General features: G+C 46.3%; 1 protein-coding gene across 1 annotated transcript in view; it reads right to left on the bottom strand.

Annotated features, from left to right (window-relative positions):
• The window catches only part of IRAG2 (inositol 1,4,5-triphosphate receptor associated 2), a 93,490-nt gene that overhangs the window by 15,491 nt on the left and 57,278 nt on the right, over positions 1 to 20,721 (bottom strand). Inside the window, exons 24-32 of the mRNA XM_044281311.1 lie at positions 16,001 to 16,044; positions 15,831 to 15,901; positions 9,258 to 9,380; positions 8,281 to 8,330; positions 8,054 to 8,108; positions 7,021 to 7,072; positions 6,912 to 6,939; positions 6,152 to 6,292; positions 4,796 to 4,930 (exon numbers count right to left, since the gene is read on the bottom strand). Coding sequence (XP_044137246.1) covers positions 4,796 to 4,930; positions 6,152 to 6,292; positions 6,912 to 6,939; positions 7,021 to 7,072; positions 8,054 to 8,108; positions 8,281 to 8,330; positions 9,258 to 9,380; positions 15,831 to 15,901; positions 16,001 to 16,044 — 699 coding nt within the window. The remainder of the gene's footprint in view (positions 1 to 4,795; positions 4,931 to 6,151; positions 6,293 to 6,911; positions 6,940 to 7,020; positions 7,073 to 8,053; positions 8,109 to 8,280; positions 8,331 to 9,257; positions 9,381 to 15,830; positions 15,902 to 16,000; positions 16,045 to 20,721) is intronic.

Below are 20,721 nucleotides of genomic sequence, written 5' to 3'. Positions count from 1 at the left end.
TAGCGTTTTTCTTTTTTCCGGCGCTGAGTTCCGTCCTAGGGGCTCAAATCCGGAAAAGAACTGATCAGGCATATCCCCATGCATTCTGAAAGGAGAGCAATCCGTTCAGGATGCATCCAGTTCTGTCTTTTTTACTGATCAGGCTTATCAGAAAACCATAGCACGTTGTATTTTTACCTCCGGCCAAAAATCCGGAACACTTTGACTGAACTGCATTTTTCCCATTGACTTGCATTAATGCCGGCGCCGTGTGTTCCGTCAAACCGGATCCGGCTTTTGCATGTTAAACCCTAAAAATGTGAAAAAAAAGTCCATAAATGGCGGATCCGTTTTTTTCCAATGCATTTTTTCATTGTGATCAGAATACATTAAATGTAATCCGTTTTCACACGTTTTTCCGGATCCGCCGGGCAGTTCCGGCGACGGAATTGCCCGGCCGATTCAAACAACGCTAGTGTGAAAGTACCCTTAACCAGCATGGACTTTCTATAATACCAGTGTCTTCTTGTGCAGCACAAGGGTCTTTGGGCCCCCTCAGGCTCCTGGGCCCGGTAGCGACTACTACCTCTGCACCCCCTATAGCTACGCCCCTGGCTATATGGAAAGGAAGCAATGCAAGGGTTGATGAAGCAGATCTTTGGGCCATGTCACTAGCCCTAGAACCAGAAGTTGAAGAAAAATTTCGAGCTATTGATCCTCAGGTAATTATTACAAAGGATAAGCTCAGAACTGCTCAGGCAGAAGACAAAGATATTTGAGTGGTGATGGATCTGAAACTGAAGAAGGACGTACCCTCAAGGGAAGACAAAACGGACTTGGGAAGGAGAGGGAAACAACTCATACATGATTGGGGCAAACTGAGTGTGAAAGATGACATTTTACTACGGCAGAACAAAATAGTGGTTCCAGAGAAACTAACCCCAATAGTGTTGAAATACTTACACAATGACATGGGCCACTGTGGAGCAGATAAAGTGATGCAGCTTGCAAGAGAAAGATTTTACTGGCCTTTCATGCAGAAAGAGATAACAGATTATGTCACTAAAAGATGTAGCTGTCTCAAACAGAAGCATCCAACAGTACCAGACCGGGCACCTATGGGTGCTATTAAAACAAGTGCTCCCTTTGAACTTGTCTCAGTAGATTTCCTTCACCTGGAGAAGAGCAGAGGTGGCTATGAATACATACTGGTAGTCATGGACCATTTCACCCGTTTTGCCCAGGCATATGCTACTCGCAACAAAGCGGGAAAAACAGCTGCAGAGAAGATTTTTGATAATTTCATCCCTGTATTTGGATATCCTGAAAAATTACATCACGATCAAGGCAAGGAATTTGAGAACCACCTTTTTAGAAGGTTGAGACAGTTGTCAGGAATAGCCCATTCTAGGACTACACCGTACCACCCACAAGGCAACCCAGTTGAGAGACTGAACAGAACACTTTTGCAAATGCTTCGGACGTTAGAAGAAGAAAAGAAAACTCCCGCACATAGTCCATGCATATAACTGTACCAGGCATGAGGCAACTGGCTACGCCCCTCACCACCTGCTTTATGGTAGGACACCTCGTCTACCAATAGATCTGATATTTGACCTGGATAATGGAAGCGGAGCAGCTTCACCTCAAGACTATGCTGAGAAATGGGCTTTGAAAATGAAGGAAGCGTATAGAATTGCATCTGAGACCAGCCAAAAGTCATCTCAAAAGGGGAAAAAGTACTATGACAGGCATGTCAAAGGAGTCGCTCTTCAGTCTGGTGACCGTGTTCTTGTAAGGAATTTGTCAGAGCAGGGAGGGCCAGGGAAACGCCGCACTTACTGGGAAAAAGATGTATACAGGGTGGTTGAACAGATAGGGCCAGAACATATTTATAAAGTTGAATCAGAAAAAGGCAATAAACCAACAAGAGTGATTCATCGCAATTTGTTGCTTCCTGTCAGAGATTTACCTCTGGAAAACACACCAAGAAAAACAGGGAAGAGGATTCACACCAGACCAGTAGCTAGACCTGAAGTTAACAGCAATGCAGAAAGCACAGACTCAGATTCTTCAGATGAAGGGTATTACTACTGTCCTGACCTGTTTCAATACAGTGAGCAAGGTATCACTCCTCAACTACGAGCTGAGGCTGAAGAATTTCATCCTAGGGATCGGAATGCCCGTGCGGACTTCTCCGTTCGGCTTCATGGAGCGAAGTGCGCATGCACCGGCACTTCCTCAACCTCCCGATGACCTGAACTGTTCAGGTCATCGGGAGGTTGAGCGAAGTGCCGGCGCATGCGCACTTCGCTCAATGAAGCTGAATGGAGAAGTCCGCACGGGCGCATCAGGCACAGGCCTGTGCGCACGCGCGGGATCTTAGAGAAGGAGGGGGGAGTGAGGGAGAGCCGGAGGCGTTAAAAAGGATTCTAAGGCGGCGCTGATGACAGCAAAGGAGGAGCTGGGCACATCGCTGATGACAGCAAAGGAGGAGCTGGGCACATCGCTGATGACAGCAAAGGAGGAGCTGGGCACATCGCTGATGACAGCAAAGGAGGAGCTGGGCACATCGCTGATGACAGCAAAGGAGGAGCTGGGCACATCGCTGATGACAGCAAAGGAGGAGCTGGGCACATCGCTGATGACAGCAAAGGAGGAGCTGGGCACGAACGGCGGCAGGCGGCATCTTGGAGACATGAGCGTCCTCCTGGGCACCTTAATCTGATGAATGACCGGTTAGATAAAACGTTTTTTACACTAAATGAGCCTACAGATTTAGCTTATAAGACCACGTTAGGAATCACAAGGGCTCCATGCACAACCATATTTTTGAATGTGGGGGTCAAAAACTGGTGACAGAATCCCTTTAGGGTATAGCAATCCTCTGCAGCAGGAGCGCACGTAGTACTCACTATGAAACTCCCGTAGCAGGCAGGCTGGCCAGTCACTCACTTCCTCACACGCATGCTCCACCCAATTTATGAATGAAGCAGGCGCGTGATGGAGTGAGTGACGTTACGCTGCCAGCCGCCCTGCCTGCTATGGGAGTTTCATAGTGAGTATACGTGCGCTACTGCTGCAGAGGATTGCTATACCTTAAAGCTTTACCCATGACTTTACTTAATACGGCTGTGAGCGGGGCCCGGTGTAATAGAGAACAGTGACCACACCACCAGGCCCCACCACGATTCCAACACAAGTTGCTGGCCTCCAGCCCCTGTATTGGGGGGGGGGTCACTATTTACACAAGGACAGTGTTATTTGGGGGGGGGAAATGTGGATGACACCTCTATAGCATAAAATATGCTATGTATGTGTGTCATCCACAGATTCCCCCCCCCAATAACCGTGTCATCCACAGACCCCCCCCCCCCCAATAACCGTGTCATCCACAGACCACCCCCCCCCCCCCCACCCCCAATAACAGTGTCATCCGCAGATCCCCCAGTTCAAAACCCACACCTTTTGGTTAAAAAATATTTTTGTTATCTTCCTCCTCAAAAACCTAGTTGTGTCTTATGGGCGAAAAATACGGTAAATTAAATGAAATGTTCTGGACTGACATCCTGCTGTTTGGCAACAAGGGGCCGCCATTTCCCAGGCACAGCTGACTGACTGGCTATACATATTTCCATATTCATGAGAGGTGGAGTTATCAGACTGATTGAGAAAGGACACAGAGGAGTGAATACAGACACAGCCAAGTGTGGGATCAACATTTTGCGACCACATCTACAGTTAAGCTGATCGTTGTTCAGGACCTGGATTCTGCCCAGGGGACAGAAGAATTCTGACAGGAGTGCTGATGGGAGCTGAGGAACAAAACTACTTTTTCTGCACATATACTGCTTGTTCGGTTCGGAATCAGCGGAGACAGAGCAGACCCGGGTTGGTAAGATTGTGCACGCACCTCATTGAAATATTGGCACCTAGACACTAGACCAGGCCTGTAGTTAGCTAGTTAGGGCTTCTGTTTCGTGTGTCAGGCCAAAAAGTGCTTCTACGGTTCACAAAAAGTCTCCAAATTAAAAAGCGACATTGCAGAGTTGAGAACTGATAGACGTCTCACCAGCTCAATCCAGCTCAGCGTGTTGCGCAGGAGTAATACGTATGCACGTGCCATAGAACCAGTTACGGGAGGGGGAATATTGTAGTTTATTATAAGATTGTGAACTTTTGTGCTGCACCGCAGGCCAGCCCGTATCATACACCCACCTAATAGTTTGTGTAATTTCTAGGGTAATAACAGGGCCGTTTGAGTTGTGCCCGCCAGTAGGCAAACTAGTGCGATTCTGTCTGGTAGCCACTGCAGGGCGCCGTGCAACGCAAGTGTCTCAGCCTGCGGGCTCAGTGTATGTAAATCCATTCTATATTTCCCAGAGGCTGAGGTTTGCGTTCTATGTCATATTTCAGTAAAAAGTCTGTTTTGCAAAAGCTGGTGTCAGAGTTGCTTTTCTAGTTCGTGACTGCACTGTATCCTGGGGAGCCCACCCTGGTACACTGCTTACAGATTGGCCATGAATATGGCAGTCCAATGGGGGCCGAAAGTAAAGGGGAGAAGGGAGCTTGGTGCACCTGTATTTTTTTTGTTAAACCCATGCAACCTGCCTGGCAATATCAAAAGGCTTTTCTGGACAACTCCTTTAATATGATAATTAAACTGTATGTGCATAAAAAAAAAAAAAAAAACTGGATATGATTTATTTTGTGCCTTTAACATGTGGCAGAGACAATTTTGCACCATTTTCCATTCATTGTCTGAATTGCTTTTTCACGAGACTTCTAGGAAACGGTTTTCCTCGCCAATGCTCACCTGATGAATGGCGCCCAACATCTCTGATCGGCTGGCCACCCGTGCCGTGTGCTGGCTTAGGAACTGTAAACTTTTCTCCAACTTCTTCACAATCTCATGTGTCTGATTATCTTCCTCACAGAGCGGAGTCAGCGCCTGCAACCAGAAGCCAAAATACAGGTAAAAAATAAAAAATTATATTAGATAAATATCTGTGCCGCACGCACCATTGTAATGTACAGCCTATCAGCTCCCTGCCATCCTGAGGCACAGGAGGCCTCACGTCTCAGCATCATCACTACCTCCTGAGGAAAAGATGCGCTAAACAGAATTAAATCTCTTAGGCCCCTTTCACACGGGCGAGAATTCCGCACAGGTGCAATGCGTGAGGTGAACGCTTTGCACCCACACTGAATCCGGACCCATTCACTTCAATGGGGCTGTGTAGATTAGCGGTGAAATCGCAACAAGTTCTATATTCTGTGTTTTTTACGCAACGCAGGACACATAGAAATGAATGGAGATGCGTGCAAAATCGCAAGCATCTGCAAGCAAGTGTGGATGCAATGCGATTTTCATGCATGGTTGCTAAGGAAACAAGGGATGAGTTACCCAGGATCCCATTTACTTTAATTTTTTCCATTATACCATGGTTATAATGGAAAATAATAGCATTCTATAATTCAGACTGCTAAGTAAAAAAGGTACATTGTGGGGTTAAAAAAAAAAAAAAAAAAAAAAAAAATATGTAACTCGCCTCATCCAATTGATCGCTCAGCCGGGCTGGTCTTTTTTCTTCTTCTTGCAGGACCTGGCTGGAAAAAGGACCTTCGGGGACGTCATTGCGCTCACCACGTGGTGAGCGCGGTGACGTCAGTGTAGGTCCTGCTGAATGAAGATATGAAGATGGAAGATTTATCTTCATTCAGCAGGACCTGCGCCGACGTCACCACACTCACCACGCGGTGAGCGCGATGACGTCACCGAAGGTCCTTTTGCAGGTCCTGAAAGAAGCAAGAAGACGATGCCGGCTGCGCGATCAATTTGATGAGGAGAGTTAATTTTTTTTATTTTTTAACACCTCAAATCGACAATTTTACTAAGCATTCTGTATGAAAAATGCTAATATTTTCCCTTATAACCATGTTTTATGGGAAAAAAATAAAATATACAGAACACCTAACCCAAACCCGAATAAGTCCGGGTTCGGGTCTGGGTACCACAGTCAGTTTTTTATTACGCGTGTGCAAAACTGAATATCGGAACGCAATCGCAGTCAAAACTGACGCATCCGGACCTAATCTGGACACGCTCATCTGCAAGGGGCCTTAATAGTAACTGGACAGAGTGGATTTCACTTTTTATTTCCACACAAACCTCTAATAGTTTCTTGCAGCCCGCCAGTTCCTTCTTTAAATTTTCTTCAGCTAACTCTCTCGACCTTTCTTCAAGACGCAGCCTCTTATCCAATGTGAAGATGTCGCACTTGAATCCAAGGGAAAGACGCAAGAACTCACCCTAAAAATAAAAAATAAAAGCCTTAGGCTCCATTCAGACGTCCGTAGTGCATTGCGGATCCGGAATACACTCGGCCGGCACCCCTATAGAAATGCCTATTCTTGTCCACAATTGCCACGCGCCATTTTCATTGCTTGTCTGCAAATGGACATGATACATTTTCTTGGGGAGCTGCGGACCGGATCGGGGTCGCGCTCCGGAAAATGCAGATGCGGAGATCAAAGTGTGCTCTCCGCATCTCTTCCGGCCCCATTGAGAATGAATGGGTCCGCACCCATTCTGGATAATTGCGGATCGGATGTCTGAATGGAGCCTTAGTCTTGAGTTACATTAGGTTTCGTTCTCAAGCCATATCCAGAGCTGCATTCATTACACTAAATAACTCTCCTGCTGAGGCCTGGCATGGCATGATGGGAGTTGTACTTCTGCAACAGCTGGAGAGGCACAGATTGGGGAGCGCTGCCTGAGTAAGCAGGAGATGGTAGAAGGTGCAAGCGCAGAGTCAACAATATCTTGAAGGCAGCTTTGGATGTGACTAGAGTTTAGAAAATGATGTAACTCAACTATAAATCATGATGGTAAGATAAACACCCGTCTTCAGAGCCTGTGCAGAACTCACCTCCATCTCCTTCTCATTATTTGTGGAACTGCAACAGAAGAAACCGATATTACATTGAGGAAAGAAGAAGCACAATTCAGGAGTAAAGGAGGACTCCAGCAGCACTTACTGGTTCTCCTTCACAGGCTGGGAATTCATCACTAGAGATGCAGCCAAGGATCCTAACGTGCAGAAGACAGAGCAAATTCAGAGGCTGGAAATAAAACATGGGGCACTGCTTCTGACCCTTCATCCGAAGGAATACTCCATTTGTGAGGGACTGCCCCTATACAATTTGCTGGAGGAGTAACATGGCCGCACATCTTGCACATGTGCCATTACTGCAAGTATCTGCGCGAGCGCAAATGATATGCCTACAAAAACAGATCAGCGCTTGTACCTACTCCGCTAAAATCCACTTAGAGGCTCTTGTAAATTCATTGATGTGGACTCCTAGGCATATCATCCGTGCAGTGCATGTCCCTTCAAGAATCGCAGTAACAGCGCGTGTGATGTGCGGCCATGTTAATCCGTCAGCAGAGGGAATGTCTGAAGCTGTGGGAACGCCTCAGTGTAAGGCCTCTTGCACACGAATGGATTTTCTTCCCGTGTCATTCCATTTTTTTTTTTGCGGACCGTATGTGAAACCATTCACTTCAATGGGTTTGAAAAACAAAAAAAAAAAAAAAAGCACGGAAGTCACTTCCGTTCCGCAAAAAAATAAAACATGTCCTATTATTGTCCGCATTACGGACAAGGATAGTACTGTTCTATTAGGGGCCAGCTGTTCCGTTTCACAAAATACAGAATGCACACGGACGTCATCCATATTTTTTGCGGACCGCAAAATACATACGGTCGTGTGCAAGAGGTGTAAGTTTGTGCAGATGAACAAATCGATTTGCTCATTACTACTCCAAGGATTAAAAGGGTGATGATGCGGGTAACACAAACTTCTGGTAGATTACTATATCAGAGGTATTTGATACAACAGTGATGCTACAGTTATACTGCAGTTTGACTATTAGCCACTAGAGGTCAGCACTAAAGTCCAAATCAGGAAAGAAAGCAGTTTACAGCCTGCATTAAAAATCTTATTGGGACAAAGGATTGGTGCCCATGCTGCACCCCCCAAAGTTCTCCCGTACCCATTACCAACTCACCTTCCTCTGGAGGTGGCCGCTTCTCCTCGCTCTCAGGCTTCACATGTGAGGATTCCTAGAGGAAAAGAGAAAAGAGGTCTTATTTAGAAAAACGTAAAGTGTAACCATTTAGTGACCAGAGCCAAATAATCCTGTATAAAATACAGGGAGCATTGGGGTAATGTTCCCCTTAGTTGTCTTTGTTGCTTGCTGAGGATTGTCGTCCTAAATCAACACTGTCTACTCACAGAGCCGTCCTCTTTGGAACAGTCTCCAGATTTGTGTTGCACGGATGAGGCTGCAAGACAGACAGACACATTGTAACTTCTAGGAATTACCATATGTCGCTCACTAATCTGTACAGATGGCAGCCACCTTAAAGGGAACCAATCACCATGAAAATGCAGTGCAATCTGCAAGCACCATGTTATAGAGCAGGAGGAGCTGAGCAGATTGATATAAAGATTTCTGGGCTGTGAGGTCAAGGAGGCGGTCCGATCAGTGATTGCCAGTTATAGAGGGAGAGCTGTCAATCACTGGTAGGACCGCCTCCTTCACTTCAAAGCCAAGAATCTGCAGGAATTTAAATGAATGAAATACAGGTTATACTGAATCTTCTCGCACAAATCTATATACAATCTGCTCAGCTCCTCCTGCTCTATAACGCACTATCTGCAGATTGCACTGTATTGTCATGGTGACAGGCTCCCTTTAATAAAGGGTTTGTCCAGGATAAGGCTCCATTCACACATCCACAATTTTGTTCCACATTTTGCGGAACGGAATTGCAGACCCATTCATTTCTATGGGGCCGCACGATGTGTGGCCCGGCAATAGCGGACAAGAATAGGCATTTTATTAGTGCCGGCGATGTGCGGTCCGCAAAATGCGGAACGCACATTGCCGGTGTCAGTGTTTTGCGGATCCGCAAAACACACGGATTTGTGAATGGACCCTTAGAAAAACATGGCTGCTTTCTACCAAACCCAGTGGCCACAGGTTGTGTGCGATATTTACAGCGACAGCTCCATTCATTTCAAATGGAACTGAGCTGCAATACCAGATAACCCACGGACAGGCGAGGTGCTGTTTCTAGAAGAAAACAGCCATATTTTTCTATTTCTGGGCAACTCCTTCAAAAAAAATAATCATAACCGCTACCAAGCGCTTAACCAAACAATGGGATCAATGTAGCCTACAGATACTATGGTGGTTCCTGACTCACCACCGTTTGCAGAGAAGCTTGAATCCTCTGAACGTTCCACCGCGTTTCCCTTCTCCGCGACGTCTTTACTTTCTGCATTGGAGTCTTTTTGTTGCATTATGATCACTTCAGCGCTGGCCTCTGCTACACAGAGAATGGGATGAATGATCACTGACAAATGGCTGGCGCTTCCCCCAAAAATCCCAGGTAAATAAGAACCCCAGGCTGCTCTGAGTGTTCCTGGGAAAGCTGGGTGAGATCTAATAAGACCGTCAGACAGGTAACAATACATCTCTTGCCTCTCTAAGAATGAGCAGGTAGAGGAAAAATCCGTATGTAATATCAACCATACTGGCCATGACCCAGCTTTCCCAGAAAGTGCGATGTAGCAGAGCCGGAATGGCGGCTCCTAGGTGTGAGGAGTATGTAATGTAAACGTCCTGAGCAGCCCTAGTGTTCCATGAGCTTCAGTACCAGGCACTGCTCCTGTTTACAGGACAAACCGCCACTTAATCGCCAATCACTTAATAGTCAGCGCTTCGTGTGGTCATTAATAATATTGACGGTAGGAGAGACATGAACCAGAGGAGCCGCACTCAAAATATGGAGACAAATAGAAAAAGGCACCGTAAAAGCAAAACTCAGCACCATTGTGGTTACAGGTTGTGGCTTTTAGGATCATGAGCAGCTGTTTTATATCCCAAAATCTGTCCAGCAAATGGAAGCCAAACAGGATTCCAACATTCCAGAAAACATCTACAGAAAGGGATTTGTCTCATTTCCCTTTTAGTGCAATAAAATGTAATATAATTCTTGCTGCCTCCAGTTACCACTTCGGGGAGGGCACTAACTGCATCCATATTTATACAGCCACCAGTGTAGTGACCCCTCCACCCATAATTATACAGCCACCACTAGGGGGCACTGCCTACATCCATGTTTATACAGCCACCACTAGGGAGAACTCACTACAGCAATGTTTATACAGCCACCACTAGGGAGAACTCACTACAGCAATGTTTATACAGCCACCACTAGGGAGAACTCACTACAGCAATGTTTATACAGTCACCACTAGGGGGCATTGCCTTCATCCATGTTTATACAGCCACCACTAGGGAGAACTCACTACAGCAATGTTTATACAGTCACCACTAGGGAGAACTCACTACCGCAATGTTTATGCAGTCACCACTAGGGAGAACTCACTACTGCAATGTTTATACAGCCACCACTAGTGAGAACTCACTACAGCAATGTTTATACAGTCACCACTAGGGAGAACTCACTACCGCAATGTTTATACAGTCACCACTAGGGAGAACTCACTACCGCAATGTTTATACAGTCACCACTAGGGAGAACTCACTACAGCAATGTTTATACAGTCACCACTACGGAGAACTCACTACTGCAATGTTTATACAGCCACCACGAGGGAGAGCTCACTACAGCAATGTTTATACAGCCACCACTAGGGAGAACTCACTACAGCAATGTTTATACAGCCACCACTAGTGAGAGGTCACTATAGCAATGTTTACACAGCCACCACTAGGGAGCACTCACTACATCCATGTTTATACAGCCACCACTAGGGAGAACTCACTACAGCAATGTTTATACAGTCACCACTAGGGAGAACTCACTACCGCAATGTTTATACAGCCACCACTAGGGAGAACTCACTACAGCAATGTTTACACAGCCACCACTAGGGAGCACTCACTACATCCATGTTTATACAGCCACCACTAGGGAGAAATTACTACATCCATGTTTTTTTCATAATGCCACTGGGCGGGGTACCCTAATCCCATAACCGGGCTCTATGTCCCTGGATATGGTGTCACAGCCATAGTTTTGCCATGGGGCCCTATGATATCTGTGTATGGCCCTGTGAGGATATACTTCATCATGCACTGAAAATCCAGTAGAGTAGAATAAATTCATGAAATGCATCTTGTCCAATATATGACGATTCTGATCAGCAGCCAATAAATATTTTATAGTAGGTCAATTCAACTTACCACAACCATTCACATCAGTACCATGGCGTTTATGAGTACGCAAAGCTTACCCTTGTAGAGGTTAATGTTCTTCATACAAATACTTTTAGGATTCTCCGCAGCCCACTGCCACCCGAGTAATCCAATCTGTACTCAGCTGTGTGCAACTCCCATTGGCCTGAATAGGGGCTGTATTTAGTACACAGCAACAAGACAAGGAAATGGGTGTAGATTTTTTTTATTATTTATTTATTATTTGTATGGAGGATTGTTAAGGAAGAAGTGCTGGTTCTGTAAAGATTAGTTTCCCCACAGCTATAACAGTTTTATGGAAATTACTTGTACAAAAATTCTTTACTGTATTTGTACTATAGGAATTAACCTTGGGCAGTCTTTAAATATACATCTGGTTTCCAGATCTACACTGTACAAGCTGCATATCCATTATTGGGTATACATACAGTTACATAGCAACTGCTGTAAATGCTATGGTCAGTCAACTGTGATCTGCCGCACCCTTTACAGCAGGTTTATACACATACAATAAATGTTTTTCAGCAAGGCTTCAATCCTGGATCCACCCCTGCCACCACTAGAGGGAGCTCACTACATACAGTACATATTTATACTGCCACCATTAGAGGGAGGGCACTACATACATATTTATACAGCCACCACTAGAGAGCTAACCAGATTCAGTATATATTTATACAGCCACCACCAGATGGAGCTTACTACATAAAGTACATATTTATATAGCCACCACTAGAGGCCGCTCACTACATACAGCACTTATTTACACAGCCACCACTACAGGAAGGGCACTACATCCTTATTTATACAGCCACCACTACAAGGAGCTCGTTACATACAGCACATATTTATTTATATAGCCACCACTAGGGAGAGCTCACTATATCCATATTTATACAGCCATCACTAAAGGGAGCGCACTACATACAGTACATATTTATACACCCACCACTAGAGGGAGCTCACTACATATTTATACAGCCACTAGTTCTGATCAAGCACCGTAGTGCTCGGGCCGAACACATCGAGATGTTTGGGTGCTCGACCGAGCACCCGAGTATAATGGAAGTCAATGGAACAACCCGAGTATTAATCCAGATACCCCCTGCTTAGGGGAGAAATTGTTAAAAACATTCTTTCCTGTATATTTACTTGTATATAAAGTGCAAGTGCTGCCAAAAATTACAAAGAGGTACTCCGATACAACCTGTATATTACTTAATGGAGGGCCTCATTCACATTGTGGTACAATAGTTCAGGTAGTGAGACTCCTACATTCATAAAGCCTATGCACTACGTGAAAGGGCTGCCAAAAATTTCAAGGAACTGGCACTCCAAAACACCCTTCGTTACACATAAAGGAGGGCATCATACATACCCTTGAAAAATTATGACTGATGGCCTGCTGGTGACCCTCAAACATTTGGAGCAAGGGCCTGCTGATCTGACCATCTAAAACATTAGGGGCGAGGGCCTGCTGCTGCATTGGCGACTCTAGATCACCTCTGGGTGATTGCACGTCTCCGTGACAGCGACGATACAGTCGGATGTCTGCCCTATAAACTTTCGATGTTTTTCTGCGCCTACCATTGTGATCATGGGTAACAGGGAATCATGGTTCGATGCCGGAGAGGGAGCCTGAGAATTGTCTACCACATCCAAGTGAGGTCAATGGCTGAAATCTGATGATGATTCCTTGCCCCCTTTTTTGTCCCAATTGTGAACCACCCAGAGAGGGTGGGTCAAGTTATTAAAGCACAAGCATCCAAGGAAGGCAGCAGGCGCGCGGCAATTACCCACTCCCAACTTTGGGAGGTAGTGATGCTAAATAAAAATACAGCACTCCTAAGCAGCCCCGTTATTGGAATGAGTACACTTTCTATTAATGAGGATCTATTGGAGGGCAAGTCTGGTGCCAGCAGCCAACTTGCTCTCAACTTCCATAACGTTCGCCCAGTGTGCCATCATGGTGAGGATTGTGTTGACCAGACTCTTGGCTACTGAGACTGGACTTGTAGGTGAGGGCTTGCTGCCACTTTGACGACTCTAGATAACTTCTAGGCCAGTGTTTCCCAACCAGTGTGCCTCCAGCTGTTGCAAAACTACAACTCCCAGCATGCCCACACAGCCAAAGGCTCAGGCAAATTGGGGTAGGTTTTGAGAAACCGCTGAACCACTAAGGTTAAGACATGGGCTAGGCATGGGATGCGAGTGAGCTTGCAGAGCTCCAAAGCTGCCAAGTTATGGCCATTATCACACACAACCGTGCCTGGTTGTAGGTTGAGTGGCGAGAGCCACAGCTCAGTCTGGTCTCTTATCCCTTGCAACAGCTCTGCGGCGGTGTGCCATTTGTCCCCTAAGCGGAGGAGGCACTAATTGAGGTACTGGCGGAAACTGATTGAATTAGGGCCCACAATCCTTGGTGTCTGTAGCACCTGTGCCATCCCAGGGTACGACTCGCTCCCGGCCTCCACAATGTTCACCCAGTGTGCAGTCAGGGAAATGTAGCGTCCCTGGCCAAATGCACTTGTCCATGTGTCCGTGGTTAAGTGGACCTTCCCAGTAACTGCGCTGGTCAGGGTAAGTGTGACGTTTCGGGACACATGTTGGTGTAAGGCAGGCACGGCACACCTTGAAAAATAGTGGCGGCTGGGGAAGGCCTCAGTGTACAAAAGCCTAAATGGCAACATTTCCAGGGCCAGTAATTTGAAAGGTGCGCATTTAGTGCTATGGCCTGTCGGCGGTGGCTGGGTATTTGCACTTGCTTTCAAATGCCTGGATTAATTACATTTGGACGCTGGGACAGGGAAGTTGATGTGGTCGCTGATCATGCTTGCAAAGGTCCAGGCACAGGGCAGGAGGCATCCTCCCCTGCGCCTTCGACAGGCGATTGGCCAGCACGTACCATAGGGGAAGAGAAGGCAGTGGTGTGACCCACAGACAGATTGTAGACCCAAGCATTTGGCCCACCTATTACGGTGCTTTGATGCCATGTGGCAAATCATGCTGGTGGTGGTGAGGTTGCTAGTGTTCACGCCCTGGCTCATTTTGGTGTGGCACAGGTTGCAAACTATATTTTTTTTTTGTCGTATTGCTCCGTGGAATAGTTGCGGGCCTGTTTGGTGTGGCCCGCCTTCTCCCTTTTGCCACCCCACTGCCTCTTCCAGCCTGTTGCGGTGCTGCGGATCCCTCCCCCCCCCCTGTACTGCTGTCCTCGCTCGGCTTTCTACCTTCCCAGGTTGGGTAAGCGACCTCATCGTCCACCACCTCCTCTTCCTCACTCTGAACATCCTCTTGATTTGTTGACCTAACCACAACCTCAGTGATTGACAACCTCTTGAGACAGTAATTGCAGTTGACTCATTTGCAACTGTCTCTCATCATCATCCACCTCATGAATTGCCGTTCCCCACCGCCATGTTCTTGTGACTGTGGATGCTCAAGAGGTTTGGAATCAGGGCACAAGATCTCATGTCCCTCTTCAAGCGTGCTTGTCGAGAGGCCAAATCAAGTAATGGCGATGAAAAGAGCGCTCTTCGGAATTTCCAAGTGTGGGATCACCACCAGACTCTCCATGGTGGAAGGAAGGAGGATCAGGGAGAGGATTCTGTTGATCAGATTCTTGGCAACGGAGACTGGACTTGGTGGAAGACAGGGTGGTGCTTAACAGACTGGAAGAATTCTCCCGCAATCCCACCGACCACCTGGTCGCACTGGTCTGACTTCAAGAGTTTTGTCCTGCAACGCCCTACAAACTGGGACTTGAAGCTAGGTATCGTGGAGGATTGTTTTTCTTGTTCTCTGGCAGCAGGCACAGTTTCAACACGCCCAGGGCCACAGCCTCTGTGTGAACCATGAGCATCACAACCACTTCCCCATCCCTTAGTGCTCGCCTTCTTCATATTAAATATGTTATATGCACGCATGTCACAGTTTACAGCAAGCCAAGCATATTGAAAAAGTATGGAAAAGTATGGAAAAAGGAAAATAGATTTCACTTATATTTCTCCAATCTCTGGCCCTGACACGCAGAAGGTATTGGACAGATGTCACAAGTCACTGCAGACACCCTCTATATTGCGATTACACTCCCTACACCATCTGTCCCTTCTGAAGCGCAGCTCTCCCTGACTACAAATGAGCCGAACATTCGTCATCGGGTGCTATATAGCACCAGACGACGTGTTCCGGCCAGCCAATCACTGTAATGCCAGTAGCCAACATGGCTACTGGCATTACAGTGATGGCAGTACTTAGCAGCCGCAAAACGTGTGGGAAGGAGGAGGAGACTCTAGCATGGCGTTCGAGGACATGCAGTACTTGGCCGAGTACCGCCATGTACCGAGCATAGCGATGCTTGAGCTGAACAGCAGTTCGGCCAAGCATGCTCGCTCAACAGTAACAACCACCACTAGAGGGAGCTCACTACATCCATGTTTATACAGCCACCACTAGAGGGAGCATACAACACCCATATTTATACAGCTTCTACTAATAGCATCACACTACAAGCACATTTAAATTGTCAAAGTGACAGGAAACAGCCACTGACCAGATGATGAGAGTGTGTTATCAAGGGGAGAGGACACACAGTCAGCCGAGGTCCGAGAATTCACACATATGCTGAAAAAGTGAAAAAAAAAAAAACATTAAAAAAAATTAGAATAAAACAAGCTACAAAATACAAAAAAAAATAAAAATACAAAATTTCAGAATCCTAACCTGGCCGTGTCCACAGTTTCTGGAGGACTGTTAGTGCAAATCTCCTGCAACATAACACAACAATGGATTAATTTATACTGCCAGAATATTTTTCACTGTGCTCGCCAAGTCCCTGACAAAACAGATTGATACATTGGGGGGGAGGGGGGGGGGGAAGATATACCAAGATAAAATGTGCCAGAATTCAGGTTTAACCTGTGACAAATCTGGGATCCATGCCTTGCTCCAGATTATGTATCAGACACTTTCTGCACCTAGAAAGTTTTCTAAAGTGTCTAGAAAAAAGATGTTGCAGACTTTTGACCTAGGTCAATGAGGGGAGTAGAAAAAGACATATGGCCAAGTGGAGTCAAAGTCTGTGCCAACATTTTAGTCAAAAAAATATTAAAAGTACACCAATAGAAGAGGCACAAGGAAGAGTGAAATATCTAACATATCTGGCAAGAGTCACATCTTTCAGTGTGCACGCCAATGTGATAAATTTGGCACATCTGGTCTCGTTTTAAGTGGTCTACATTTAAAGGGGTATTCCAGTTACATCAGGTTATCACCCAACCACAAGATAGGAAATAACTATTAGAGACCAGTAGGGGGCCAACCACTGACACTCCTACCGAGAATGGGGGCCTCATACCCCATGGGGACCCCTGAAATGAATGGAGCAGCAGGTTGAGCACACGCACTGTCACTCATTCATCACTGTGGGACAGCTGGAAGTGGAGCGCTTGTACTCGGGCAGTCCAATGGATCGGTGCACATGCTCGAACTGCTGCTTCATTTATTTCAAGGGTATGTTCAGTGGGGGTGCCAGCAATCCTATGGTATAACGTCATGTAACTGGAATTCCCCTTTAAGGCCAAAATAAATCTGCCTCATTCTTCTTTTGCCCAGTTCCGTCTGCACACTCTCCAGAGTGAGAGACACCCAATTCCAGCAACCAGATTAAATGGAATCCCTAGACGTTAGCATGCCCTAAGTCCCGGACTGGAGCATGGGGAACAGGCACCCACCCAGCACATTGCCTATTTCCAGTAAAAGCCTGCCACGGACTAGCTGGAACCAGCTATTCTAACTATATTGGTGTCCACCAACTAACTTAGTGTCCACCTATCTAGGGGCCTTTACTCCAAGGCCGGGCCCCCTGGTGACTTACATTTCTTTCCTGAGAATATGGGACCTTTCAATAGCCCTTGTTTTAAGGCGCTCATGTCACCGCTGGGAGACTATAATGGTGGCCAGAATGTCTCATCTAGCTTTCCCAGAAAAAGTTAATGGCAGTAAATACTGAAGTTATGTGGGTGTATTTCAGATTTAGGTCCCACTATAAATATCAAACCATGATTCAGCTGTATATAGACCAATGTAGAAGGATCACATTTGTTAAAACACACATAAAAAGGTCTGTTTATTCTGAGCCTCCTAGTTCGTGCTCGTGAATAGAATGCCAGATCTATACTGAAGATATACAGACAGGATTACATAGTAGCGGAGAGTGGCTGACCAAATTTTTGTTTTCTGGTCCTGGTCAAGGGGTGGAGCGCTCTTGGGGGAAGGCAGTGAGCTACAGCTGGAGAGCTTGTGCTTCATGGAACCCACCACCTCCTCAGTATCTACAGAAACCACATGTAAACTGTGGAAATGAAGCAAATAATCTTATTTATAAAGGGCTCTCTTCTCAAAATCGGTCAGTAAGCACCAGAGGAGAAACCAAAACCAACCACGAGAAAAAAAAAAAAAAAAATGGAACACCTCTTATTAAGAGGGTCTCCCCAAGACTTGAAGATCACCAATAGAAATAGATTGGGTCCTGGAAAAGCTTGGCAACACCAATATTGCCACCATTAATGCTGGTCACTCTGCTTTCTTAGAGTCCTGAAAAATCAGCCTAGATATAAAAAGTGACACAGGAGCCAGGAGGGAGTCATAGCTTGTGCTACCAATGGTGGCGGTGGTGGCAGGGGCGTAGCTAAAAGCTCATGGGCCCTGGTGCAAGAGTTCAGCTTGGGGCCCCCGTCCCTCAGTGCTTGTTGGCAAGGGGCAGGGGAGCACATAGCCTTCCTGCTGCTAGAGGCAAACATTGAAAGGGCACCCCCTCATGCCAAATTCTTAACCTAACCCCTTCCCTCCAGCCAGAGGTGTAAATTGACCAGTATGCACTTTCTATAATGCCAGTGTCTTATGTGGCACAAGGGTCTTTGGGCCCCCTCAGGCTCCTGGGCCCGGTAGCGACTGCTACCTCTGCACCCCCTATAGCTACGCCCCTGGGTGGTGGGATGTAGTTTACCATGTGTCAAGTTTAGTGACTCTAGATCAGATGCATTGTCTATGGGTGTCTGTAGTAGTTTGACACTCAGACTCCTGTTTTTATGCATTACACTGGGCGCTGCTATGATCAGAGACTCCAACAGAAAGCCATGTTAGTCTAATGTCCACCTCCCTACTTTACACTGAAGCTACGCTTGTCCAGACTACTGTATATAAGCACATTCTCAGCAGGAAGCGAGTATGTAAAATTATTTCTGTGACAGCAAGGACAAAATGATTAACCTTCAGGCATTTACATCCATATTTGTGACCAGTATCAGCAGCCCGTCTTATAATGCTCCTGCACGATTACAGACTCCAGACTGTGGCATTACAGGTCCTTTAAAACTGGTTAGAAGAGACATCCGCTTAGGAGCCAAGGCTTCTAAAAGAGGAAGCGGGGATGTGCTGTCGACCGAGGGCAGCTCATAATTCACATCATGCAAATCCTGGCTATTTTTTTCCATCTGATTTGAATCTTTGCAGAAAGTGAGTATATTCAGCAGGATCTGTCGCAGCAGAGGAGGTCATTAAACCATGACCGGCAATTCTGGAGATCTCACTGTCTGCCCCTTTAACCACACTGCATGCAGATGGCAACAGCTCACTGTGTTCTTTTAGGCCAGGGATCAGCAACCTCCGGCACTCCAGGTGTTGTGAAACTACATCTCCCATCATGCACACTTGCTTAGCTGTTCTCTGAACTCCCACAGAAGTGTAAGAGGCATGCTGGGAGTTGTAGTTTCACAACAGCTGGAGTGCCGAAGGTTGCTGATCCCTGTTCTAGGCTAAAACACAAGTCCCTCTGCTATGCTGGTCATTTGTTACAATGTATCAGTCCGGAGGCCAGGCAGTGTACCCAACAGGATCTTTCTAGACTGGATACAATTGTAACAAACAAGATTGAGTGTAAATAAATGTTTGCATTAACTGACAGCAATCTAGAAAATGGTTAAGAATCCTTGAATTGTCCACTGTCCTCATTGCAGTGTCCAATCTGCATTTTTTGTGGATTGCACGGATGTCATCTGTGCGCTGTCCACATCAGTGTGTCCGTTTTGCAAAAATGTAGAACATGTCCTATTCTTGGCCACAAAATGAGGACTATGGACCCAGCTTTCTGTAGGATACTAACTGTGGGTCCCCATGTTGTCTTGGTCAGACATCTTGTATTTCTTTCTTCTATTTGTACCTCAAAGTTTAGCAAAGGGTTAGCGTGAAGAAATATCTTTGTTACTGAATAAGTCTGATGTACTTTTTTTTTTATTTTTAAAGAAAATAGAGGTCCCCAGGAGATGTTCTCTGATTAGCACTAGCTAGCCATGAGATTATGGAGTCTTCGTGACATTTATGCCATGTAGTGGTTGTTCTAGATACCTGAATATTGGACACTTGTCAGCTTCTTTAGTGTATGGCAAACACTTAAAGGGGTTGCCTGGGTTCAGAGCTTAACCCGAACATACCCTTATTTTCACCCAGGCAGCCCCCCTGAGGCTAGCATCGGAGCAGCTCATGCTCCAATGCGCACTGCAAGGTCTACTTTGTTTTCAATACCACACTGCCGGGCGGAAACTTCCGCCCAGCCGTGTGTTCGGTGAAGTCACCAGCTCTGATGGGTGGGCTTTAGCGCTGCCCAAGCAGTTTCACTAGCTAAGGCAGCGCTAAATCCCACCCATCAGTGCCGGTGACTTTCCCGGGGTTCCTGGCAGCCCCATGGAGAGCCCCGATAAGTCACCGGATCTAAAAAAAAAAGGCCTTTGCCCTGCGCGATTTAGCCAGGGCAAAGGAGAGCATCGGAGCATGAACTGCTCAGATGCTCATGTTAGGGGGGCTGTCGGGGTGAAATGGAGGTATGTCTGGGTTCAGCTGTGAACCTGGACAACCCCTTTAAGGACAATGAGATCAGGGGACGATGGATCAAAAGGTGCATTAGATATTCATTTTCACACGTGCTAGAAAACTTTTGGCCAATTAACTCTCATGATGAAGTACAAGGAGGAGTATGTCTTTCTTGTGCATATTGAGGTTTGGAGGTTGTCACATAGCAAGAACTTTTAACCAGTCAAGAATTGGTGCGATCTCATACAAATGGATATTAAGATATTAAGGATTTAAGAAGAAAGATTAATGCTTATGGACGGTGGCAATCTTGAATTATACTAATGATCTTCCTTCGTTCTCTGGGGTATAAAAGTTGACGCGGAACGGGACGATAGTGTAGAGCAGGCATGTCCAAACTGCGGCCCTCCAGCTGTTTCAAAACTACAACTCCCAGCATGCCTGGATAGCTTGCAGCTATTAGAGCATGCTGGGAGTTGTAGTTTTGCAACAGCTGGAGGGCCGCAGTTTGGACATGCCTGGTGTAGAGCATCGACGTCCCTACCATCAACCTTACTCTACTGATTCAATGCCTTCCA

Source organism: Bufo gargarizans, chromosome 2 (assembly GCF_014858855.1).
Source record: "Bufo gargarizans isolate SCDJY-AF-19 chromosome 2, ASM1485885v1, whole genome shotgun sequence".
In the NCBI taxonomy this organism is placed as follows: domain Eukaryota; kingdom Metazoa; phylum Chordata; class Amphibia; order Anura; family Bufonidae; genus Bufo; species Bufo gargarizans.
This window is presented reverse-complemented; position numbering and strand designations above follow the sequence as displayed.